General features: G+C 56.6%; 2 protein-coding genes across 13 annotated transcripts in view; one reads left to right on the top strand and one right to left on the bottom strand.

Annotated features, from left to right (window-relative positions):
• SPTB (spectrin, beta, erythrocytic) overlaps positions 1 to 7,847 on the top strand; it is a 72,368-nt gene extending 64,521 nt beyond the window's left edge. Inside the window, exons 32-35 of the mRNA XM_012656099.1 lie at positions 4,353 to 4,615; positions 6,951 to 7,124; positions 7,425 to 7,467; positions 7,654 to 7,847. Coding sequence (XP_012511553.1) covers positions 4,353 to 4,615; positions 6,951 to 7,124; positions 7,425 to 7,467; positions 7,654 to 7,821 — 648 coding nt within the window. The 3' untranslated portion in view covers positions 7,822 to 7,847. The remainder of the gene's footprint in view (positions 1 to 4,352; positions 4,616 to 6,950; positions 7,125 to 7,424; positions 7,468 to 7,653) is intronic.
• Positions 7,848 to 12,164: 4,317 nt separating this feature from the next.
• Positions 12,165 to 19,429, bottom strand: part of PLEKHG3 (pleckstrin homology domain containing, family G (with RhoGef domain) member 3) — a 41,306-nt gene continuing 34,041 nt past the window's right edge. For 4 of the 12 annotated variants that reach the window (XM_012656285.1, XM_012656284.1, XM_012656289.1 and 1 more), the window contains 6 exons: positions 19,197 to 19,235; positions 18,764 to 18,786; positions 17,971 to 18,318; positions 17,386 to 17,499; positions 14,027 to 15,437; positions 12,187 to 13,511 (listed from right to left, as the gene is read on the bottom strand). In XM_012656285.1, coding sequence (XP_012511739.1) covers positions 12,775 to 13,511; positions 14,027 to 15,437; positions 17,386 to 17,499; positions 17,971 to 18,318; positions 18,764 to 18,786; positions 19,197 to 19,235 — 2,672 coding nt within the window. In that variant the 3' untranslated portion in view covers positions 12,187 to 12,774. Of the gene's footprint in view, positions 13,512 to 14,026; positions 15,438 to 17,385; positions 17,500 to 17,970; positions 18,319 to 18,763; positions 18,787 to 19,196; positions 19,236 to 19,429 lie in introns of all 12 variants that reach the window. The other 8 variants (XM_012656286.1, XM_012656290.1, XM_012656287.1 and 5 more) reach the window with 7 other exon arrangements.

Genomic DNA, 19,429 nt, shown 5'->3' with positions numbered 1-19,429 from the left:
AGCGCCCTGTGTGCCCAGTAGCAGCCAGCTACCCTGTGATGTGTCATTTTTAGGGTTGAGAGGCATTGTGTGGACAGGGGAGCAGAACCCATGGGTTCTTGCTCCAGCTCTACCACTAACTTGCTGTGTGATCCCAGCCAGCCACTGAGCTTTTCTGGAACCCAATTTTCCCATCTATAATAGGAAGGGCTGGATCCGGTGGCCCCAGGGACCCTTTTGAGTTCCAGAACTCTGAGAATCTGTTTTCTCACATCAGCTTCACTGACCCTCAGTCACTCCCACCCCAGCCTCCCCCCCGGGGGTCTGCTTGTCTAATAAGGCCCTCTTCTTGACCTACCACCATCCTCCCAGGGCCGTGCCTAGAAAACAAGGCTCCGGGAAATTCCTTATCTCTTATGAATTGCAAAAGGAAGATCTCTACACACTCAGAAGCCTAGTCAGGATCTCGGGAGCAGGGAGGCTGCTGGCTGCCTGGGCTCTCCTCCATCCTGCTCTCCACTGTTTCGTGTGCTTTCCTGTGCAGGTCAGAAGCCCAAGAGTAATTTTTTAAAGATGATTTTTCTTCAGAAAAGGATTTGACCTCCTGAATATACACCTAGAGATAGTCTTCCTCAAAATCTTTTCTTTACTAAGTGTGAGCTCTTCACAAAAATCCAATTGTGAGTTACCAGAACCTTCCACTAAGTAGCACACTGTTGTCCTCAACCCTATCTGGGGATTTCTGCCTTCCCCTTCTGGGGCCCTCCAAGCTTCGTGGTGGGGCCTCAGGCTGCTTTTGCCCTGAAGGGCTTACCTGTTCACACAGTCACCCCCTTCCTGTCCTGAGCTGGAATTTCCAGCTGAAAATGGCTGAGGAAGGAGGGGTGAGTCCTTACCTGCCAATGGCTAGGATTCCCCCCGCCCCATTTCTCAGTCCTGAGCACCCCCTACTCCAGGGGGCAAAGGGCATTTGAGATCGTCACACTAGCTGCATAGGACACTGGCCACAATAATTGCTCAGCACAGCCCCTATCACAGAGGTGGTAGGTAGGAAGGGTGAAGGATTATAATAGAGCCGGTGTTTACAGATGCTACCTCACTTCAAAATGCTCCAACCCACCTAAGAGGTAGGTACTAGGACCATGCTCTCTAATCAAGAGTCAGGAAGGTTGAGTGACTTGCTAAAGATTCTCTCCCTTCCCCCAAATGGAGGCCAGGACTTTCACTCCAGGCATGTCTGCCCAACACCTGGGCTTTGAGCCCCAGAGAGGTCTGTGTGCACAGCTCCAAGGAGTACAGTGGGGAAGGGATAGGCTTCTTAGCAGGGCATCTGCCGGTGATCCCTGGTGGGAGAGCAGGGAGGGGCCTGAGGGAAGGGGCTGGCTCTGCTCACAGAGACTTCCAGAAGTCCCTTGTCCTCCCCTTCCTCCCACCCCAGGTCCTGTTGGTTCCACCTCGTCCTCCCCAGGGAGTTGGCCAGCCTCCTTGGGAGCTACGAATAAAGGATTGGTCCCCAAAGCCCCTTCCCTCTCTCCTGCACCCCACTTTCATTCCATGCTCATCTTGCTCATCTGTGTCCCCTCCCCGGCCAGGGAGGAGGGAGGCCCTGCCAAAGCCAAACACCTTCATCTCCCACCCTCATTCTTGACTCCTCGTCCTCAGGCCTTGGCCTTCAGGATGGGGGACACAGGGTGCGTTTTAAATTGTCTCTACATGAACAGGAACACAGGAGAAATCTTTGCATATGTTGGAAAACCTTAGTTTCCAAAGCCAAGCCATGACCAGGCCATGCCTCTGAGACTCCCTGCCAAGGAATGTGAGCCAGCACATCCATTAAGAGGAAAAAGAAGGAGGAATTGAGCTGGGACTCGGCCCTGGCAAAATCCATCTTTATTTTCAGAGGACAGTTCCCTAAAGGAAGGAAAAAGGAATGGCAGGCAGTGAAAGTGTATGAAGAAATCGAACACAGGGTTCTCTAGCAAGACCAGTTCCAGGAGGGCGAGGCTGGGTGAGAGGGGCACACATGGCTGCGAGGGTCTGGTCAGCTTCCCTGCCTGTGCCTGCCCTGCCACGCCATCTTCTCTGAGACCCCAGGGCGGGGTGGGCTCCGGTCCGTCACCAGGAGCAGCACTGCAGCCCACACCCGTCCTCTGGCATCCCCGCTCCTGGAGGAAGAACAGGCCCAGCGGGGCTCGAGGCTGGTGCTGGAGGGGTGAGGAGTGCTGGAGGGGTGAGGGAGGAGGAGGAGACTCTACTGTCTGCATCGAGGACCCGTCTCCAGAGCTGTTTTCCCAAGTCAGAGGGTTTGCCTGACTGGGTCCACAGAAGGACCCAAAACCCAGGCTCCTTGTCCCATCCTTGCCACTCCTGCCTTTCCTCCCTGCTGGAGGACGATCTAGGCAGGGCTTGGGGCCTCCAGATCCTTGTGGAGTGTCCACTCATTGTAGACACTCCGAGATACAAGCGCTGCGAGAGGCAGAGAGAGGGGTGTGGCCTGGCCACAACCTTGAAGGGGCTCTAAGGTGGGAAAAGATGAGCGCCCTAAAGATCAGATAAAAACTCAGGCCTGGCCGGGCGAGGTGGCTCACGCCTGTAATCCTAGCACTCTGGGAGGCCAAGGTGGGTGGATCGCTCAAGGTCAGGAGTTTGAGACCAGCCTGAGCAAGAGCGAGACCCCATCTCTACTAAAAATAGAAAGAAATCAATCGGACAACTAAAACTACATAGAAAAAATTAGCCAGGCATGGTGGCACATGCCTGTAGTCCTAGCTACTCGGGAGGCTGAGGCAGGAGGATCACTTGAGCCCAGGACTTTGAGGTTGCTGTGAGCTAGGCTGATGCCACGGCACTCTAGCCCGGGCAACAGAGCCAGACTCTGTCTCAAAAAAAAAAAAAGTCTACCCAGTTGTTTCAGTTAAAGCCTCAATCTGATATCCAGTATGGCACCAACGTCCTCCCATCCTCCATCCTCTATTTTGGGTTTAACCCACGGTCCACAGGACCCACAACAGGGAGGAGAACACGGTCTGTGCTTTTCTGGCTCCTTCCCTCTCCTCCACAGCTCTCTTCTGGGCCTCTGCTGCTTCGGTTGGGGCAGGGAGGAGAGAGTAGGACAAGGAGCCGGGGGTGGCTCTGGTCCTTCGGGCCATCCAGCCACCGCCTGCCTGGGAAACCTTCCCATCTTATGCAGAAAGGTTTCCAACAGTCAGGCCTTAGGGACAGCCTTCTGGCCAGATGGCTCAAACGAGGCTGCCTTTGTTGGTGCTCATTTGGCAGAGAGGAGACCCACTCTCTCTTGCCCTGCTTGCTGGAGGGAGGCTGGCTGCCCCTGCCGCGCCAACCTGCCCAGCCCCCTCTCTCCTGCGCAACAGGCAAGGGCAGACCAGCAAGGCCTCACGTGCTGAGACGCCCAGCCAGGGAGTGGGAGGTCTGCGTCCCCTCCCATGGGCACATGTGTGTCCAGCAAGTGGCTCCTCTGGAGGCCCCTCATGTGACACGATACAGGGAGGGCCGGGGTCACCCTGGCCCCCACAGGGAGGGGCAGGGGTAAGAGCACAGCATTGCCCCAGGCAATGCATCCTTAGCAGCGACTCCCAGCCCTGGGCTGTACATTAGAGCACATGGAATGCTCCTCGCCAAATCCCAACGCGCTCACCCCCTCCGAGCCCCTCTAAGCGGTTAGCTCAGAATCGCTAGGTGGGGCTCGAGAATATTTTCCTCAGGCGACTCCTGAGGCGATTGCAGAAGGTAGCCAGGGTTAGAAACTGCTGTCCTACGTGTCAAATTCCCATCTAACGACTGGAGGAGGACTTGTTAGACCCGATAATGGCCACGGGTCTACATTCTCCCTTTGGAAGGTGGCGGGGGGTGGGGGGAGACTTAGGGCCTAGTGTCCTTAGTTTCAGGGCTTTAGGTACAATTTGAAGGCCCCAAAGGAGTTCCTGTCCATATCCTAGTACGAGCAGTTTTCAAACTTGTCTTAAGCAGCAGAACCTCCTTCGTTTGAAATCTTGCCAGAGCCACACGTATCCCGCAGTTGGGGGGGGTCTACCTTGGAACCACCACCCCATTCCGGAAATGAGATGATCACTCGGGCCCCTTCAGCTCACTCTGAGAGCCTTGGTGCCGCTGCATTAGAGGGGAGGGAGGGGCCCCCCACTTCTCTCTGAAGGGGGAATGGGGCGAGTCTAGGGAAGCAGCTGGGTGCCCGCAGCAGGTTGTGGGAGAACCAGGGGGCCAGGAGGTGCACAGCAGAAAGGAAGCAGGCCCCTGGGTGGGCTGGAGGGCTGCTGACTCCCCAGCCTTGCTGAGAACAGCCTTCCCTAGGCCTGAGTGCCCAGAATGGTGTGCTCCTCCCCTCTGCCCCTGAGCAGGGGGAAGAAGAGGGGCCGTGGCCTCAGGACCTGCAGCCGCCACCCCTACCAGGGCAGCACCAGGACGGGCAGGAGGAGAAATCCAGTGGGGACGAGAGGCTTGCCACGGAGCCCCTCTTTAAGGTCCTGGACACGCCTCTGAGTGAGGGCGACGAGCCCACCACGCTGCCAGCGCAGCGGGACCACGGGCACAGCGTGCAGATGGAGGGCTACCTGGGCCGCAAGCACGACCTGGAGGGGCCCAACAAGAAGGCGTCCAACAGGTGTGTGGGGAGAGCTGTTGGGTGGGGGCAGCTTGGGCAGCTCCCAGGGTCTCTCCGCCAACAGAGCCTCGGCAACGGGAGCGTGTGTTGAGGGAGAGGTGCCCTCCGCCTCTGGCCTGTGAGAGGTCCTGGGCACCCCTCTGGGCCAGCCTGGGGCTACTTGGCATGATGGGAAAGCCCATTTTCAGCTCTGGTCCTGAGTTCAAATTCTATGGCTTCACACAAGTTCCTCGACCTAAGCTGGCTCCTCATCCAGAAAATGAGGATGATGACAATAAGAGGCCTTTTCAGCATAGATACTGTGACTGGCGCAGAGCAGGCACTCGGTAAAAATTAGCTGTTATTGTCCTGTTGTCCCAGGGCTGGGTGACAGGTAGGTAAGTCTTAGCATGAACAACGTGTCCTTGACCAAGCCCTACTTTTTAACCAATCTGGGCCTCAGTTTCCTTAGCCGTAAAACGGGAGGCGATGGGGGAGGGGGCGTGATCTAGGTGCCTCCAGGAGGTCCCTTCCGGTGCTGTCATTCAGTGACTGTGACGCTGAGGACCTGATTCAAAGGCTGTGTCCTTTCCTGACCCTGAGACGTCACATTCTTAGATTTGGTCTGATTCTGCCTGGGGTCCCTGGGGCCTCTTCTAGCAGCAGTCATGTCCCAGAGAAATGGGGCAGCACCAAGAGGTTGAAGCCAGCCGTATTCCCAGGAACACCAGGGAGCATACAGAGCATGTTGGGGGGACTTGCCAAAGCTACTCCAAATTCCAGAAATGAACAATTTGGGGGCCCAACTGCCCTGAAGCGGTTTATTGCTTAAATGGAGAGTCCACTAGGAAAGGGGAAACTAATATTTATTGAGCACCTACTATGTGCCAGATATTATGTTAGGACTGATAAAATCTTGACAACAACCCTATGTTAACAAGGTTTCCATTCTCCAGATGGGGACAGAGTCTCAGAGAAGTTAAGTCATTTGCTCAAGGCACGGTCTTACTCCAAAGACCCAGCTCTGTAGCAACCGCCCTGTTGCCTAAGGAAAGATGCCTGAGCTGGAGTCAGAAATCTGGGCTTTGTAACACAGCTCTGCGGCCAGCTTTGGATAAGCCCAGTTCCCTCTTTGGCCTTCCAGTACTTCCTCCCTCTGTGCCCTACCAGTTCACCTTCCTGCCCTCAAAAGGGAGGGAGGGAGGAGACAGAGAACTAGGAGGGAGGAGGAGGAAAAGCTTAGTGTTTCTCAGAGTTTGTTACTGCCAAAATGCAACAAGGGTGCTTCCTCAGTGACAGAGCTGCCTCAGTGACAGAGCTGCGTTTAACCCATGCATGAGTTTAGGAGCTTATGGCAATTGAGATGAGCCTTGATTTGCACAAATCTGTGAATCTGTTCCTTTTTAAAAAGTGTGGTGGCTCACTCCTGTAATCCCAGCACTTTGGGAGACAAAGGCAGGAGGATCCCTTGAGGCTGGGAGTTTGAAACCAGCCTGGGCAACATAGCAAAAAAAAAAAAAAAAAAAAAAATTGTAGTCCCAGCTACTCCAGAAGCTGAGGCAGGAGGATCACCTGAGCCCCGGAGTACCAGGCTGCAGTGAGCTATGATCATGCCACTGCACTCTAGCCCCAGCAGCAGAGCAAGAGACCCTGTCTCTTAAAAAAATTAATTAAAAAGTGCTAGCACAGTATACCAGGCATGTCTCAGCCAAACAAAAAATAACAATCATCAAAGCAAAACCCTGCTTAATTCACAGATCTGTAGTGGGAATGAAATATGGTAATGGATGTAGAAATACTTTGAAAAGTTAAGTTTATATTGGTCTCAGACTCAATAATTCTACTTCTAGAAATGTACCTCAAAGTAAGCAAAGATTGATGCATAAGAATGTTCATCACATTGTTATTTAAATTGTGGGCAAATGTTCCAGTATTGTAAGGTCCACCAATAAAGTGAATTGTATATATATGATGGGACACCATATAGCTATTTAAAATTATTTCAAGAAATATTTGAGGATATGGAGAAGTACTCATAGTATTAAGCTTAGAAGCAGGATGTAAAATTGTATATACAATATAATCTAACTTTAGCTATGTGACTAGAAAAAACGTGACTAGAAAAAACATGACTACGTGAGTAGAAGAAAGACTAGAAGGAACACATAAAATATTAAAAATTAGGTAATGAAATTACATGTAGATGATTTTTAGTTTTTAAAAAACAATAAAATGTGTTACTATTTACCAGGGCAAAAGAGGTATAATTATTTAAAAAAATGGTTAAGCTATAAGAACTGATTATAGAGATGCTACATCAGGACTGTGGGTGACGTGCCCGTCTGCATCTTTGCAGGTCCTGGAACAATCTGTACTGTGTGCTCAGGAATAGCGAGCTGACCTTCTACAAAGATGCCAAGAACCTGGCCCTGGGGATGCCCTACCATGGGGAGGAGCCCCTGGCCCTGAGACATGCCATCTGTGAGATTGCTGCCAACTACAAGAAGAAGAAGCACGTCTTTAAGCTAAGGTGAGTCTTCCTGTCCACTGCCCCTTCCCTGGGCCTGAACCCTCAGGTGGATGGCCCAATTTGGCCTTAGTATAAGGCCAGGGAGAGGCCCATAGCATGGGACCAGCTCCAGGACCTGCTGCTCCTCAGGGATTTTTCAAATCAAAGAGGCTGATGGTTCAGACTTTTGCCTCTCAGAAGGTGCTGTCCTCTCCTGGGAGGGTTCTGGATATTAGGCTCAGGGGACTGTGGGATCAGAGCCAGCCCTCTGCCCAGGCCCCCAGAGGTAGCCACATGACAAGAAACCTTTTGTCCTCCTAGGCTGAGTAATGGCAGCGAGTGGCTCTTCCATGGCAAGGACGAGGTAAGCGGGAGTAGGGGGTGGGGCAGCCTAGCCCAGACATGTAGCAAAGGGTCAGGTGGAGACCCCAGCCACTTGCTCTCAAGGATCCCTCCAAATGGGCAGTTCTAGGGGCAGCCTTTGTTGTCGGGGCGGGAGTGTGGGTGCTGTGGCGCCTCCCGGACTGGGCGCTGACCTCCCGCCCCGCAGGAGGAGATGCTGTCCTGGCTGCAGGGTGTGAGCACCGCCATCAACGAGTCCCAGAGCATCCGCGTCAAGGCGCAGAGCCTGCCCCTGCCCTCCCTCTCCGGCCCGGACACCAGCCTTGGCAAGAAGGACAAGGAGAAGAGATTCAGCTTCTTCCCCAAAAAGAAGTAGCTCCTGGTGGCCCCTGCGGGGGGGTCCTCCTCCTGCCTGCCACCCGCCAGCTCCGGGCCAAGTCGCCTGCTGCACTGCAAGAGCTGCCTTCGCCCGCCTACCGGGTGCCCCGCAGTCAGGGCTCTGGCTCCTCGGTGGCCTCCGGGCCTGGGGGCAGGAAACGGTTCTCTGAGGCACACGCCCTCCTCTCGAGCTGGGGGCCCCCCGGTCCTCTACCCCCCATAAAAGCTGGAGAAGGTGGCTGAGAGGTTCCTCAAACGCTGCCCATCCCCAAAACAAGTCTTTGCTTGGGGTCACCTCCCACCTGGTCACCACCAAGGAAAGAGAAAGGGAAGAGGACACTGGAAGCACCTGGCCTGCCCCCAGGGACATAAGGAAGGAACCTTCAGGTGGGCCACAAGGGGCTGCTGGGGGACTGAGGGGACAAGACCGCATGCGGGGCCCTGGGTGCCGCCAGCCTCCTCTGCACTAGGCTTCCTCAGAACTGGGCCTCTCACCTCAGGGGCCACCACATCCCTTCCCCTCTCCTCCTCCCACCGTAAAAAAGAGTACCCTGCAAGGTTGGTGGGTCCTGAGTGAAGGTGCCTCCTGCCACCTCCAGCACCCTTTGCTCCCACCACGGAGGTGAAGGGAGGCTGGGGAAGTTCAAACCATCCTCCTCTAAACCATCTAACCCGTTAGAGCTCAGGGCTCAGACCCGAGGGGTGACAGGTAGGTCTCACACTGCCTGAGGCTCTGCCTCTCCATGTTGGGACGCTCCCCTCACTCTCAGTAGCAGCCAAACCAGCAATACCCGACAGACATAGGGCCCCTTAGGGAGACAGTGTAGACCCCCAGGACACAAGATGCACAGCCCAGCACCTGGACTGAAGCATCCAGAACCAAACGCCCAATTGTGTCCCGTCTGCAGCTGGTACCATCACAGGGTATTGACTGGACAGGCAGCAAAATTGATCCCCTACTGCCTCAGGGTGGCAAATGTGGCCACACCTAGGTATTACCATCCATGCGACATAAGCTGGCTTCTCCTGAAGGTCCTGGCTTTGGGTCTTGGAGGTCACATGAGTACAGAGGTCAAACATCTACCGCCCTCCATCCGCAAACAGTAGAAGGGGCTCTGCAATCTACATCCCTGGGGATGGCCTTCCCTGTGCTGCCAAGGTCAGACTTCTGGAGAGAAACCATTCATTCCACAAGGATCTTCCCTGCCACTCTACTCTGAAAGCAACACACTTCCAGCCCAGCATCTTAACAGGGGTTAGGTCCAAAAGAGGGGTCAAGTTGGGGGCAAAAGGTGTTTCCCCACAGGGAGACAATAATGGTCCCCAGCACCTGCAGTAACTGTTTCTACCACCTTCCCCAGGGGAAGGAGCCTTAGATACGTGGAAATGAAGAGGGTGAGGCTCAGGTAGAAGCCCCAGGGTCAGGCGTCCAGAATCACGAGGCCTTCCCAGAAATGCTTAGCACTGACCGGTGCGGGCACAGTGCAGAGATCCAGTCCACCCTGTGGCCCTGACACATCAGGGTGAGGCCAACTTCCACAGACAGGCACCACAAGAGGGAAGAGTTATCCGATGCAGCCTGACGTCCCCAGGTCAGACGTTCCCACCTCTGTAGCCAGGGTCTTCATTTGGCCTCAACACATATGACCCTATAGTGCTCTGCTTCTACGGGGAACCTAGTGTGTATCGGCTCACCAGTCTCTTTCTTCACACTCACCCAGCAATAAAGGAGGCCTTTGGTGCATTCAAGGGCATGTCCTTCTCTGGGGCAGAGAGCAGGTTCTTTGCTGAAGGGTACATGGTGACAAGCACCTCCTTCAACTGTTTCCCTGGGCCAGTCCTTAGGGAGCCAAGGGACAAGAGCCCACCTTCTCCCCCCAGCATGTGCCTAGGTAGCACTTAAAGAAAGTTCCAGCAAGCAACTCCGCAGACCTAAGAAAGAAAGGGCTCCAATGGAAGAGCTAGGATTCCACCACCCCAGGTTCCCTGGATGGGGCAAGGGCAGCCAGCTGCATGTGACCCACCATCTCTTGCCAGCTCCCCACGCACCCCTCCCACATCACCCAGGCCCCAAGACCCTTGACCAACTGGACTGAGACTGCAGGTACCCAGCTTTGGGAGACCCCGTGCCACACCAGGGCTAAGTTCTGCTGGTGCCCTGGCAAGGTTTCTTTTTTGTTCTTACATATTTGCAGTCTTATCTTGACGGTACTCCCAAATGAGGTTGACACAGCTCTAGTCCACACCAGCATAACAGATTTCCTCCCCAGGGCAGTTCAGAGGAAGCTCCTTCTGGGAACGGTCAGGCAGTCCTCCTCCCCTTCTCCTTCCCCTGCATCCCTGGGCCTCAACTAAGGTATGGAGGTCCTTGGGCTTCCCCCAACACACCTCCAACTGGCACCCACATGGGAGGCCTGTGCAAAACTCAGCTTCCCCTCCTCACCACCCTCTTCCCGCCTATCGGGGCCAGCCAGGGTCCCCTAGGCTGGTCCTGGCTCCCCTTCCTCCCTCAGTGGGAAGGGACAGAAATCCAGAGGAGGAAGAGGCCAGAGGACCACACAGCTTGGTCCCTTGGACAAGCAAGCTCAGGAAGGACACAAGGAGGAGGTGGCTGCAGAGGAAAGCAACCCAGTTGGGCACAGACCATGCAATCTGGGCTGGCCCTGGGGCCGGCTGGGCCATGTCCTCCACCTGCTCAACTGTGCTTCCACCAACCAGAGGAAACCCATTTACTAGTTTTTCTAATAAATCAATAATGCTCCATATTTTTCTCAGTTTCTTATTTGACTAGCCTCATTTCCCTTTGAACTGGGCTTAATAAGGCTGGCACCATGGGGACAGAGGGACAGCCAGACTCTCTAGTTTGTCCCTGGGAGTCTTGAGGGATGACTCTGCCGCACCCAGGTCCTGTGCCTCACCCTGGGAAAAGCTTGCTCACTTGCACATTTCATCAACTTGCAGGCCTACCGCGGGGCAAAATCCTTTCTAAGCAAAGTTCGGTCCAGGCCTTTCCCCACGGAGCTCAGGGCAGATCTCAGCACCCGTTGGATGGCACAATCGCCAGAATCTCTGCCTGGATTCATCTCCGGGGGCAGTTTCACGGGGTCTGGGGGGATGGACGCAGGCACTGCCAGTCCTCAGAAGGCTCCCCAGGTTATTCTAATGGGCAGCCAGTGAGAACCACTGCCCTGGTCCCAGGTTCCCAGACACACCTGGATGGCTGTGTAAGGGCCTCCTGGGGAAGGGGTTAGCTACAACTAAGAGTCCCGACTCATCCATCTTTCAACATATAGATGAGAAAAAAGGAGTGTAGGTGACCCAGCCAGCTAATGGCAAGGCTGGGATGAGAACCTGGGTTGCCTGACTCTCACACCATCCAATACACTGTGGCCACTCAGCGTCACATCCTGAGACTAGCCTGGGAGGAGCCAGTTCTCAGTGACTGTGGAAGTGACCACGGAAGATTCAGGGCAGGTGGCAGAACACAGCATCACTACCCCGTGCTGCTGCCGCTCCAAAGAGGCCAACTCTTACCTCTGATCTTGCTAGACTCTGCAGGCCCATCTGCAGGTTGAGCCGTGTTCCTAGGTCAGAAGTCCCAAGGGATCCTGACCCCACAGACCTGTTGGAACACTCGTCAGACAGCTCTACCACCTGGGCCCTGCAGCCCCCCTCCTCCCAGAACCAACCAGGCAAAACAAGGCCGGTCCTCCATGGAGAGAGGGCAGAAAACCCAACTGAAACCAGGAGACATTCCCAGCTCTTTTGAATCAAAAACATTTTTAACAATGCAATAAAAATAGAGGACCCATCCTAGAAAAGTGTACTTGCACTCCTCGCCCAATGCTGCAAGCCACTTGAGATATTTCTAGACTCCAAGTTTAGAATCCTTGCCTTCCCGGATGTCTCATGGGAACTGGAGAGGGAGAGGAGAGCAAAAGGCACCAGACATCGGAAATGTCTGCTCCTTAGAAAAATGTTCCATTCACCTCCCCACCCCCTTTTTTTAGTCCAACTTTGGCCTCTTGCAGGAAAAAGCTAAAGGCTGGCATGCGGGGTCCCCACCCCAGACAGGACCGCTAGCTGTGGGTGGACAGAGAAACCCACGGGAGCAGGAGAGCAAGCCCCGCCCCCAACACCCCGCCTCCCCTGCCAACACCCTGGAGCCTTACGAGTCGCGAGCCTGGAGTCGCGAGCCTGGACTGTCGTGAGCCTGGGCGATGAATGGGCATGGAAGGAACAACCGCCCCCCGCCCACCGTGTCCCTGTCTCCCTAAGACATCCCTGGCCCACTAACAACCCTCCCCACCCCTCTGGGCCCAGTAAGGAGGCCACACGCAGGTCGGTTGGTCAGCAGCGGTTATTGCACCATTGGCAAATAATGAAATGTGTGTACATCGGTGACAACCACAGGGTCAGTGAGATAACTCTCAGAGTACCTGAACTGAATCTGTTACATTCCTCACAGGAGGGGCATAAACAACAGCAGGACACACACTCACATGTGCACACACACACACCACAGAATGGAAAGCAATAAATTATTGGCTTCATTCCTGCCTGGATCCTAAGGAAAGGCACAGTTAAAGAGCAAAGGCCCCCAGGCCCCTTCCCAAGTCTCCCTGGGGTGGGCTCCTCGGGCTGGCAGTGGCCTGAGCAGAGCTTGCTCTTCCTGGGAAGAGGTGAGCTTAAATATTTGGCTTCTTACCAGAGAAGGACTATTTACAAGGAAAGTGGCGCATCGGCCTCAGAGGGAAGAGTGGCTCATCTGGGCCTGTGGAAAGCTGTCACAAGCACCAGCACACAGCACAGGCAGCAATGAGTCCACTGTGCATGGGAGCGTTCTTCCAGGACAGCAGAGGGGACAGCCTTCCGCCAGCCCTGGGAAGGGCTCCTGTGACCCAAGGCTCTTCCCAACCTCCAACACAACTCCTTCCCCCAGGAGTCAGAGTCAACCCACAGAGTTCAAGGCCTGGAATTTCTCTCTCAGGTTTCTCACTCTGCCCTGCTGGCTTGGGTCTGTTGGGTCTCTGGAGCCCTCTTCCTTCGGCCGGCACTCTACAGACTCCTGGAAATCCTGGCCCTGCCCCACCAGGGCCACTGGCGAGCTTGGTCCCTGCCCCCTACCCTCCTCCTCCAGCCCTGCAGTGGGGCCAGGAAGGGGCCCCTTCTCCATGATAATCACCCGCCGGTTGTCATCCAGGGTGAGGTCTGCAGTGACAAACAAGGCCTCACTTCCATCCGTCCCGATTTGGGGTGGAGACCGGGGGACCTGGGGCTGGGCAGCCTCTCCGCCTCCCTTGCCCCTCTTGGTGTTCAGGCTGCAGGAGCGGTCCACCCTGCCAGACCGAGGCGGCTCCACCATGTTCTCGGGCAATGAGCGGCTCCGGTTGACGGGTGGGCCACCACGGGGCTGGCTGCCCTCGGCCCGGAGAGCCTCATCGTGGGAGGCATACTTGGAGCAGAGCTCTCGGACATCGGGCCAATTGAAGGTCTCAGTGTCGAAGGGGCTTCGGGGGCTTCGGGAGGGCCGGGCCCCAGGCGAGGTGGTCCTTGGGCTGGCAGCTGAAGGGCTGAAGGAGAAACGCCGTGGTGCCGTCTGCCCAGCAGAGGAGGACTTGGGGGGGCTATGCTCCTGGACCACCAGAGGGTCATAGTCAAGGAGGGACAGCACTGGCTTTCTCTTACCTGCGAGGAGAGAAGAGGCTGCCTGAATCCCTGGGCAGGACAAGAGAGCTGCGAGGGAGGGCTCTGAGCCATCACCACCTCACTTCCAGGCAAGGCTGGTTGTTGGGGTCTGGGGTGTGATGGGAGAGGAATCTCATTTACCGCCTATAGCCCCTCTATCAAAGGGCAGTGGGAAGGAGGAGGCAGCGGAAGGGGACCAGGAGTCAAAGGAAGAGATGAGAGCTTCTGCCCATCCTGGTAAAGAAGGGGCCCATGGCCAGTTTCCCGCAAAGGTCTCTGCTTGCCAGGAAGGGCTGGAGCAGAGGGCATCAAAAGGGCTCCTAGGAGTACAGACCTGGCCTCCAAGTGTTGGCCCGGTGGCCGGGGCTCACCCTATGCCCCCAGTTCTCAGGGTCCAGCTCCTCTCTCTGCTAGAGGCTTCTAGAGGCCATTTTCCCCTAGGAGCCAACTGGCTCCTCATTGGCTCTTTAGCGCCAAGACTTGCGAGAAGGGCCCACTCCCCACTCCCGTCATACCTTTGCCACTCGATGACTCCCAAGCCTCCTCCTGTAGGCAGGGAACAGTGGCTCTCTTCCCATCCCTCTCGGGAGCTGCCTTTTCCCATGGCAGTGGTGGCCTGGCCGACTTGTTGCTCTTGATGCGGAGGCTGTACTGGCGGGCCAGCTGGTAGACCTTGTTCTTGACACGCTCGCTCACGTGGCTGTCCATCACGTGGGAGAGCTGCACGATGCGGGGGTGCAGGGGCGCCACCAGCTCCCCCTGGGTGCCGTTGCTCAGCTCCTTCACCAGCTCTTTCAGCTCCCGGGCCAGGTGGGCTGGGCTGGGACGCCCGGTGGGCGAGGCGCTTTCCGGAGAGGCAGTGGCCGACTCCTCGGTGATGGCTCCCAGCTCGTGCTCCTCCAGGATGAGGAGAGGCTCATGCAGGTCAAAGCCATTGGCCTGGCCATGGCCCGGCCCCTTCCGAGGGCTCCCCCCGGAAGACTCCATCCCCTCCCAGATCTTCACAATTTCGGAAGATGGGCGAAACTCAGCATCTGTGATAGGAGGCGGATCCGCCGCGCCTGCCTGGCTTGGTCCTGGGAGATCAAACAGAGCCCACGAAGCTGGCCGGGAGCCCACTTGTCTCTTGTGCCCCACTGGGGCCACCGGCTCCGGGTCTGGCCTGGGAAGGCTATTGAACCTGGAGACCGAGTTTCTCACCAGTCCTTTGGGGATGTAGGAGAGGCTCTCCCGGCGCCGGACACTAAAGCCCGCATCGTGGTGTTCTGCATTTTCATAATAGCTCTTAATTTTGTCCAGCAACAGCCGATCTCGGGTGGAGAGCATGGATTCCTTCTTCTTATAGGAAGACCTGTCAGGCTCCAGAGCGCAGCCTGGGTTTGGGGGCTCTGTCCCATTGACAGAAGAGCTGTCCTCTGTAGCCACCCCGACACTGACATCCACTTCCGAGGGGAGCTGACAGCTGAGGGAGTCAGAGGCGCTGCCACGCCGGGCCAGGCCCTTCTCACTGCCCTCCAGGCTGAGCACACTGCTGCTGCGGCTGACCAGCCGTGGGGTCCCAAACCCACTGGACTTGCCGTCCTCCAGCGCCAGGCTGCTCCGCCGGGAAAAGCTGCTGACAAATCTCTCAGCAATGACACTGGCCTGGTCTAACACAGAGGGTGGCAGGAGGCTCTCGGGCTCCTGGGCGGCCCCCATTTCTTCCTCCTCCTCACTGCTCAGGGCCTTAAGGTCCTCAGTGCTCTCAGCCACCATGAAGTCCACCATGTCACCCGGGTGGTCCATCCCCAGCAGCCCCTGGTGGACGTCAACCTGTGTCTCCAGCACTTCTGGAGATTCTGTGTCTGAAGGCATCTCCTCGGCGCTGGCACCTTCCACGGTAGCAAACACCTCCTGCTCGGTCCCAGGCTCGGTGTCTGGCTCAACCTGGAACATCGTGGAGACAGCTCACATAAGGGAAAAACCTCCTCATGAGACCTGGGGGCTGAAGGGAGAGCACAGCCTACACAAAGCCAGGGGCAGGGGGGCCTGTAGTTTAGGACTCAAGGCAACCAGAATGAGCATGACCCAAAAGTGGGGTGAGGGGTCCTTAGGGAGAGGAAGATGATTATGTCCTTTAGTCATCCTGCAGCTGGGGTCCTGGGCCCATGCCCTCAAACCCAAGGAAAATGCTAGGAACGCAGATGGCATAGGGTGGCAACACCTCAGGGGCAGCCTGCCTGGGAACCACAGGGCCATGGTGGGGACACACAATGCTGGTTCAGACACCCAGTGGCCTGCTCCCATCTGATGGGAAGGCAGCTTCCTAAAGCCCCAGAAGCCCCCCACTTGGGGCTTCTGGGGTGTAAACCCAGGCCTGAGCAACACAAGAGGCCATTCCAATTTCTCTGAGGGGCCAGGGCCCTCCATGTGGATCAGGGTCCAGAGGGCATCACGGCCACATGCTGGGGTCCCGTCAGAGGGTGAGGACCAGGAATGTGACTCCTCCCAGCCAGCCTCAGTACCTGCAGGCCCAGCACGAATGCGTATGGCCAGCAAAAGGGCAAGGAAGGACGTAAACTTGAGAATTCCCTCTTGACCACCTTGGAGGCAATTTGAACCACAAAACTGGCAGGGACAGGCAGCTTTCCAGAGAGGTCTTTAGGGAGAAGACAAGAGCAAATGCTAAATTCTGAGGAATCGGATCTGATTGCATTTGTTCTAGTCCAGAATCTTCAGAGTGGGACTCATAACCTGTACCGCCCAACATAGTAGCCACCAGCCACTGAGATGACAACTTCTGCCCCGTCCTGGTAAAGGGGCCAATGGCCAGTTTCCCCCAAAGGTCTCTGCTCGCCAGGAAGGGCTGGAGCAGAGGGCATCAAAAGGGCTTCTGGAGTGCAGACCTGGCCTCCGAGTGTTGGCGTAGTGACCGGGACTCAGCCTCCTCACAAATGGGCTCAGTGTCCTCGTCAAAGAGGCTCAAGGGAGCTTACTTGCCTCCCCCATGTGAGGACACAACAAGGAGGTGTCATCTACGAAGCAGAGAGCAAGCCCTCACCAGACACCAAACCTGCCGGCATGTTGATCTGAGAACTCCCAGCCTCCAGAACACTGAACAATAAATGTCTGTTGATTACAAGCTACCCAGCCTAAGGTATTTTTTTATAGCAGCCTGAACCAACTAAGATGCCATGCTACATTCCTATCCCATGTTAACTGGGCATCCCAGTCCTGGCTGCGAGGCCCAACAAGGGTCTAAGTCTTAGCTCATGACCTTTCCCTTATAATTTTGGGAAAGCAAAGGACTCAGAGCTCCACACGAGCTGCAGACAGCATGAGGTGGTGGGATGAGTGGAGTGGGCCTGAGTCAGAGACCCAAGTTTGATCTCAGAAGCTACCCAGGGTCAGGCACATTATCAGCCTCTCAGAGCCACTTTCCTTCTAGAACTCTTATGGGGAACAGAAGGAAGAGGAGAAAACATCAGTCACGTAGGAGGTATCCAACAGAAACCAATACCCTATCCCTTCGCCCTGTTGTGATTTAAATGTCTGGCACGCTGGCAGGGGCAGGGCCCGGTGCCCTAACAAGGTGGCTAGCCAAGGGGGTTAAAAGCTGACTCATTTCCACTCGCTGTGCCCCTTCGCACAGGACTGCATCTGCCCAAAGGAAGGAGCATCGTTTTTTTTCTGATTCATAGGAAGGGGGAGTCTGCTCATCAAACCATGCACCCTGAACAGGCTTCCTGAAGGGGCAAGAGTCCTAGGGGTTGGGGAATCTCTGTTCCCATTGGCCCAACCAGACAGCCCAGGCCTCAAAGCTGCACCTGCAGACCTGGGGATCCGGGCTCCAGGTACATCTGTACTATCCCCATCCCACCCGCTGGCCGCTCACCTCTGGCAGGGAAGAGATGGACTCGAAGCTCATGCGCTTCTCAGCACTGGTTGGGGACCGGCCACTGGGCCTTCTGCAGCTCTTGGGGCTTTCAGACTCCCTGCGCCCCTTCCCCTGCAGGAAGCAGAGGTCAGTTGTCAATTCCAAGACAATTGGGAGCTGGTCCCTTCTGTATCCCAACATGGGCAGCACCTCCCATGCCCTCCAGGGGGCTGGGCTGCCCTGAGCCAGTCCAGAGCCAACTGGAACTGCTAGGCCTGGGGCCATAGAAATTCTTGCCAGGCATGAGGCTTCAGAACAGCCCAGCTCACCTTCCCTTTGAGGCCAGGTGTGCCAGCCTCTCCCTTTCCCCACCAGCCCACCCCATTTGTCATGCCCCTGGGTGTTACACTGGTTAGCGTCTGAGACTGGAACAGCACATGCCTGGGGCTCACCAGGGTGTGACAGCGAGCGAGGGGTTAAAAGGTGCTGAGGGCAGGCGTAAAGGAGCCAGGGCGGGTGGGAGGGAAGCGGAGGGGACTCTTGAGGGGCATGCACGTGCCACGGAACATGCAAGGAGGAGGGTAGATCAGAGAGACACCTCACCATAGCGCCCCGGGAGAAAAGTAAAGCGTTGGCCCGATAGTGCCAGCAGTGGAGGGCGGCCAGCAGGGAGCTGGCAAAGTCGGCTACCTGCTCCGCCACTGCCAGGCTCTCCTCCTCCTCCTCCTCCGAGCCTGGGGGCTCTGGCCCAGTCCCCTTCTCGCTGCCTTCATGCCCTGCCAGGTCCTCCACAGAAACCTGAAAGGCCTGGTCTTCCTCCTCCTCCTCCTCCTCGACCACCTCCTCCTCTTCCTCCTGCCCCTCCTGAGCAGCCCCCTCAGCCGCCAGCTGCAGGCCCCGCACACGGGGGGGCTGCCCAAAGTCCAGGAGGGTGCCAGCGCTGCCTGCATGCTGTTCAGAGCACAAGACCCCCTCGTGACCAGCCTCTTGGGCAATGTCCCCTCCGCCTGCGGGCAGTTGGGGGTGGGGAGGCCTCGCACAGACAGCCACATCTACGCGCCCAACCCCGGGTCTCCACTGGGGTCCGGGCAGGAGCGGGAAGGCTGGGACCTGCTCAAGAACTCAGAACCCAAAGAAGCCTGCCTGCCCAGCGAGAAGGAAATGTAAGAGAATCCAGGCTGCGCAGCCACCCACAGGGGCAGAAGGGACCCCAGGGCAAGGGCCATGTCTTACTCATCTCCATGACCCTTGTGCCACAGAGCCTGGCCTGGCACATGGTGGGTGCTTGACAGGTATGTGTTGAGTCAATGAGGACAAGGAGGGCTGCAGGGCCAGGGGCTGAGCTGGGTAGTCCCACCCCGTCCCCTCCCTGGCCCCCGATGCCCACCGGCCTCACCTTCATTCCTGCTTCGCTGGCTGCTGACACCGCCACCAGGTCCCCAGCACACGAGCAAGGGGCAGGGGAGGGGAAGAGGTCAATGAGCAGGAGAAAGAGCCTCTGTACAGAGGCCAAAGGGGAAGGCTGCGATGGGGGCTCCTGCTCCCAGAGCCCTCACCCAGTCTCCTGGGCTTTCAAAGGAACGAATGATGGAACAGAAGCCCGGGGACGCAGAGCAAGTCTGTGCCCTGTCGCTTGGCTCCTGCTGTTACTGAGGAGAGGGGAAGGGGGGCAAGGCACGCCCGTGGGGAGAGCTCCAGCGCCCCTCAGACAGCAAATAGGGGCAAAGTCCCCTCTGAACTGTTTGCGGCAAACCCCTCCCCAGGTGGGTACCTGCTTCGCCCTCCTCCCCCAGCTCAATGGGATTGCTGCGCACCCCTCGCACACTCACCTTTCTCGTTCGCTTGCCTGAGCAGATGTTTGGTCGGCTCTGAGGAGGAAAGCGAATGGGCGGTCAGCCCAGGCCAGGAGACAGCTGGCCTGGCCCTCCCAAGCTCACAGCGCCACCAGCCCAGCACGAGCTCAAAGTCCACACTGGCCTGGCCCCAGCAGCCCTCGGGCCTCAGGGAGGCTGCCCTCCACAGTGTCAGTGAGCGCCCTCATGCCACTCACCAGGTAGGCAGG

Source organism: Propithecus coquereli, unplaced genomic scaffold (assembly GCF_000956105.1).
Source record: "Propithecus coquereli isolate 6110/MARCELLA unplaced genomic scaffold, Pcoq_1.0 Scaffold5, whole genome shotgun sequence".
Lineage (NCBI taxonomy): Eukaryota > Metazoa > Chordata > Mammalia > Primates > Indriidae > Propithecus > Propithecus coquereli.
Note: the sequence above shows the minus strand (reverse complement) of the source record. Positions and strands in the feature narration are given on the sequence as shown.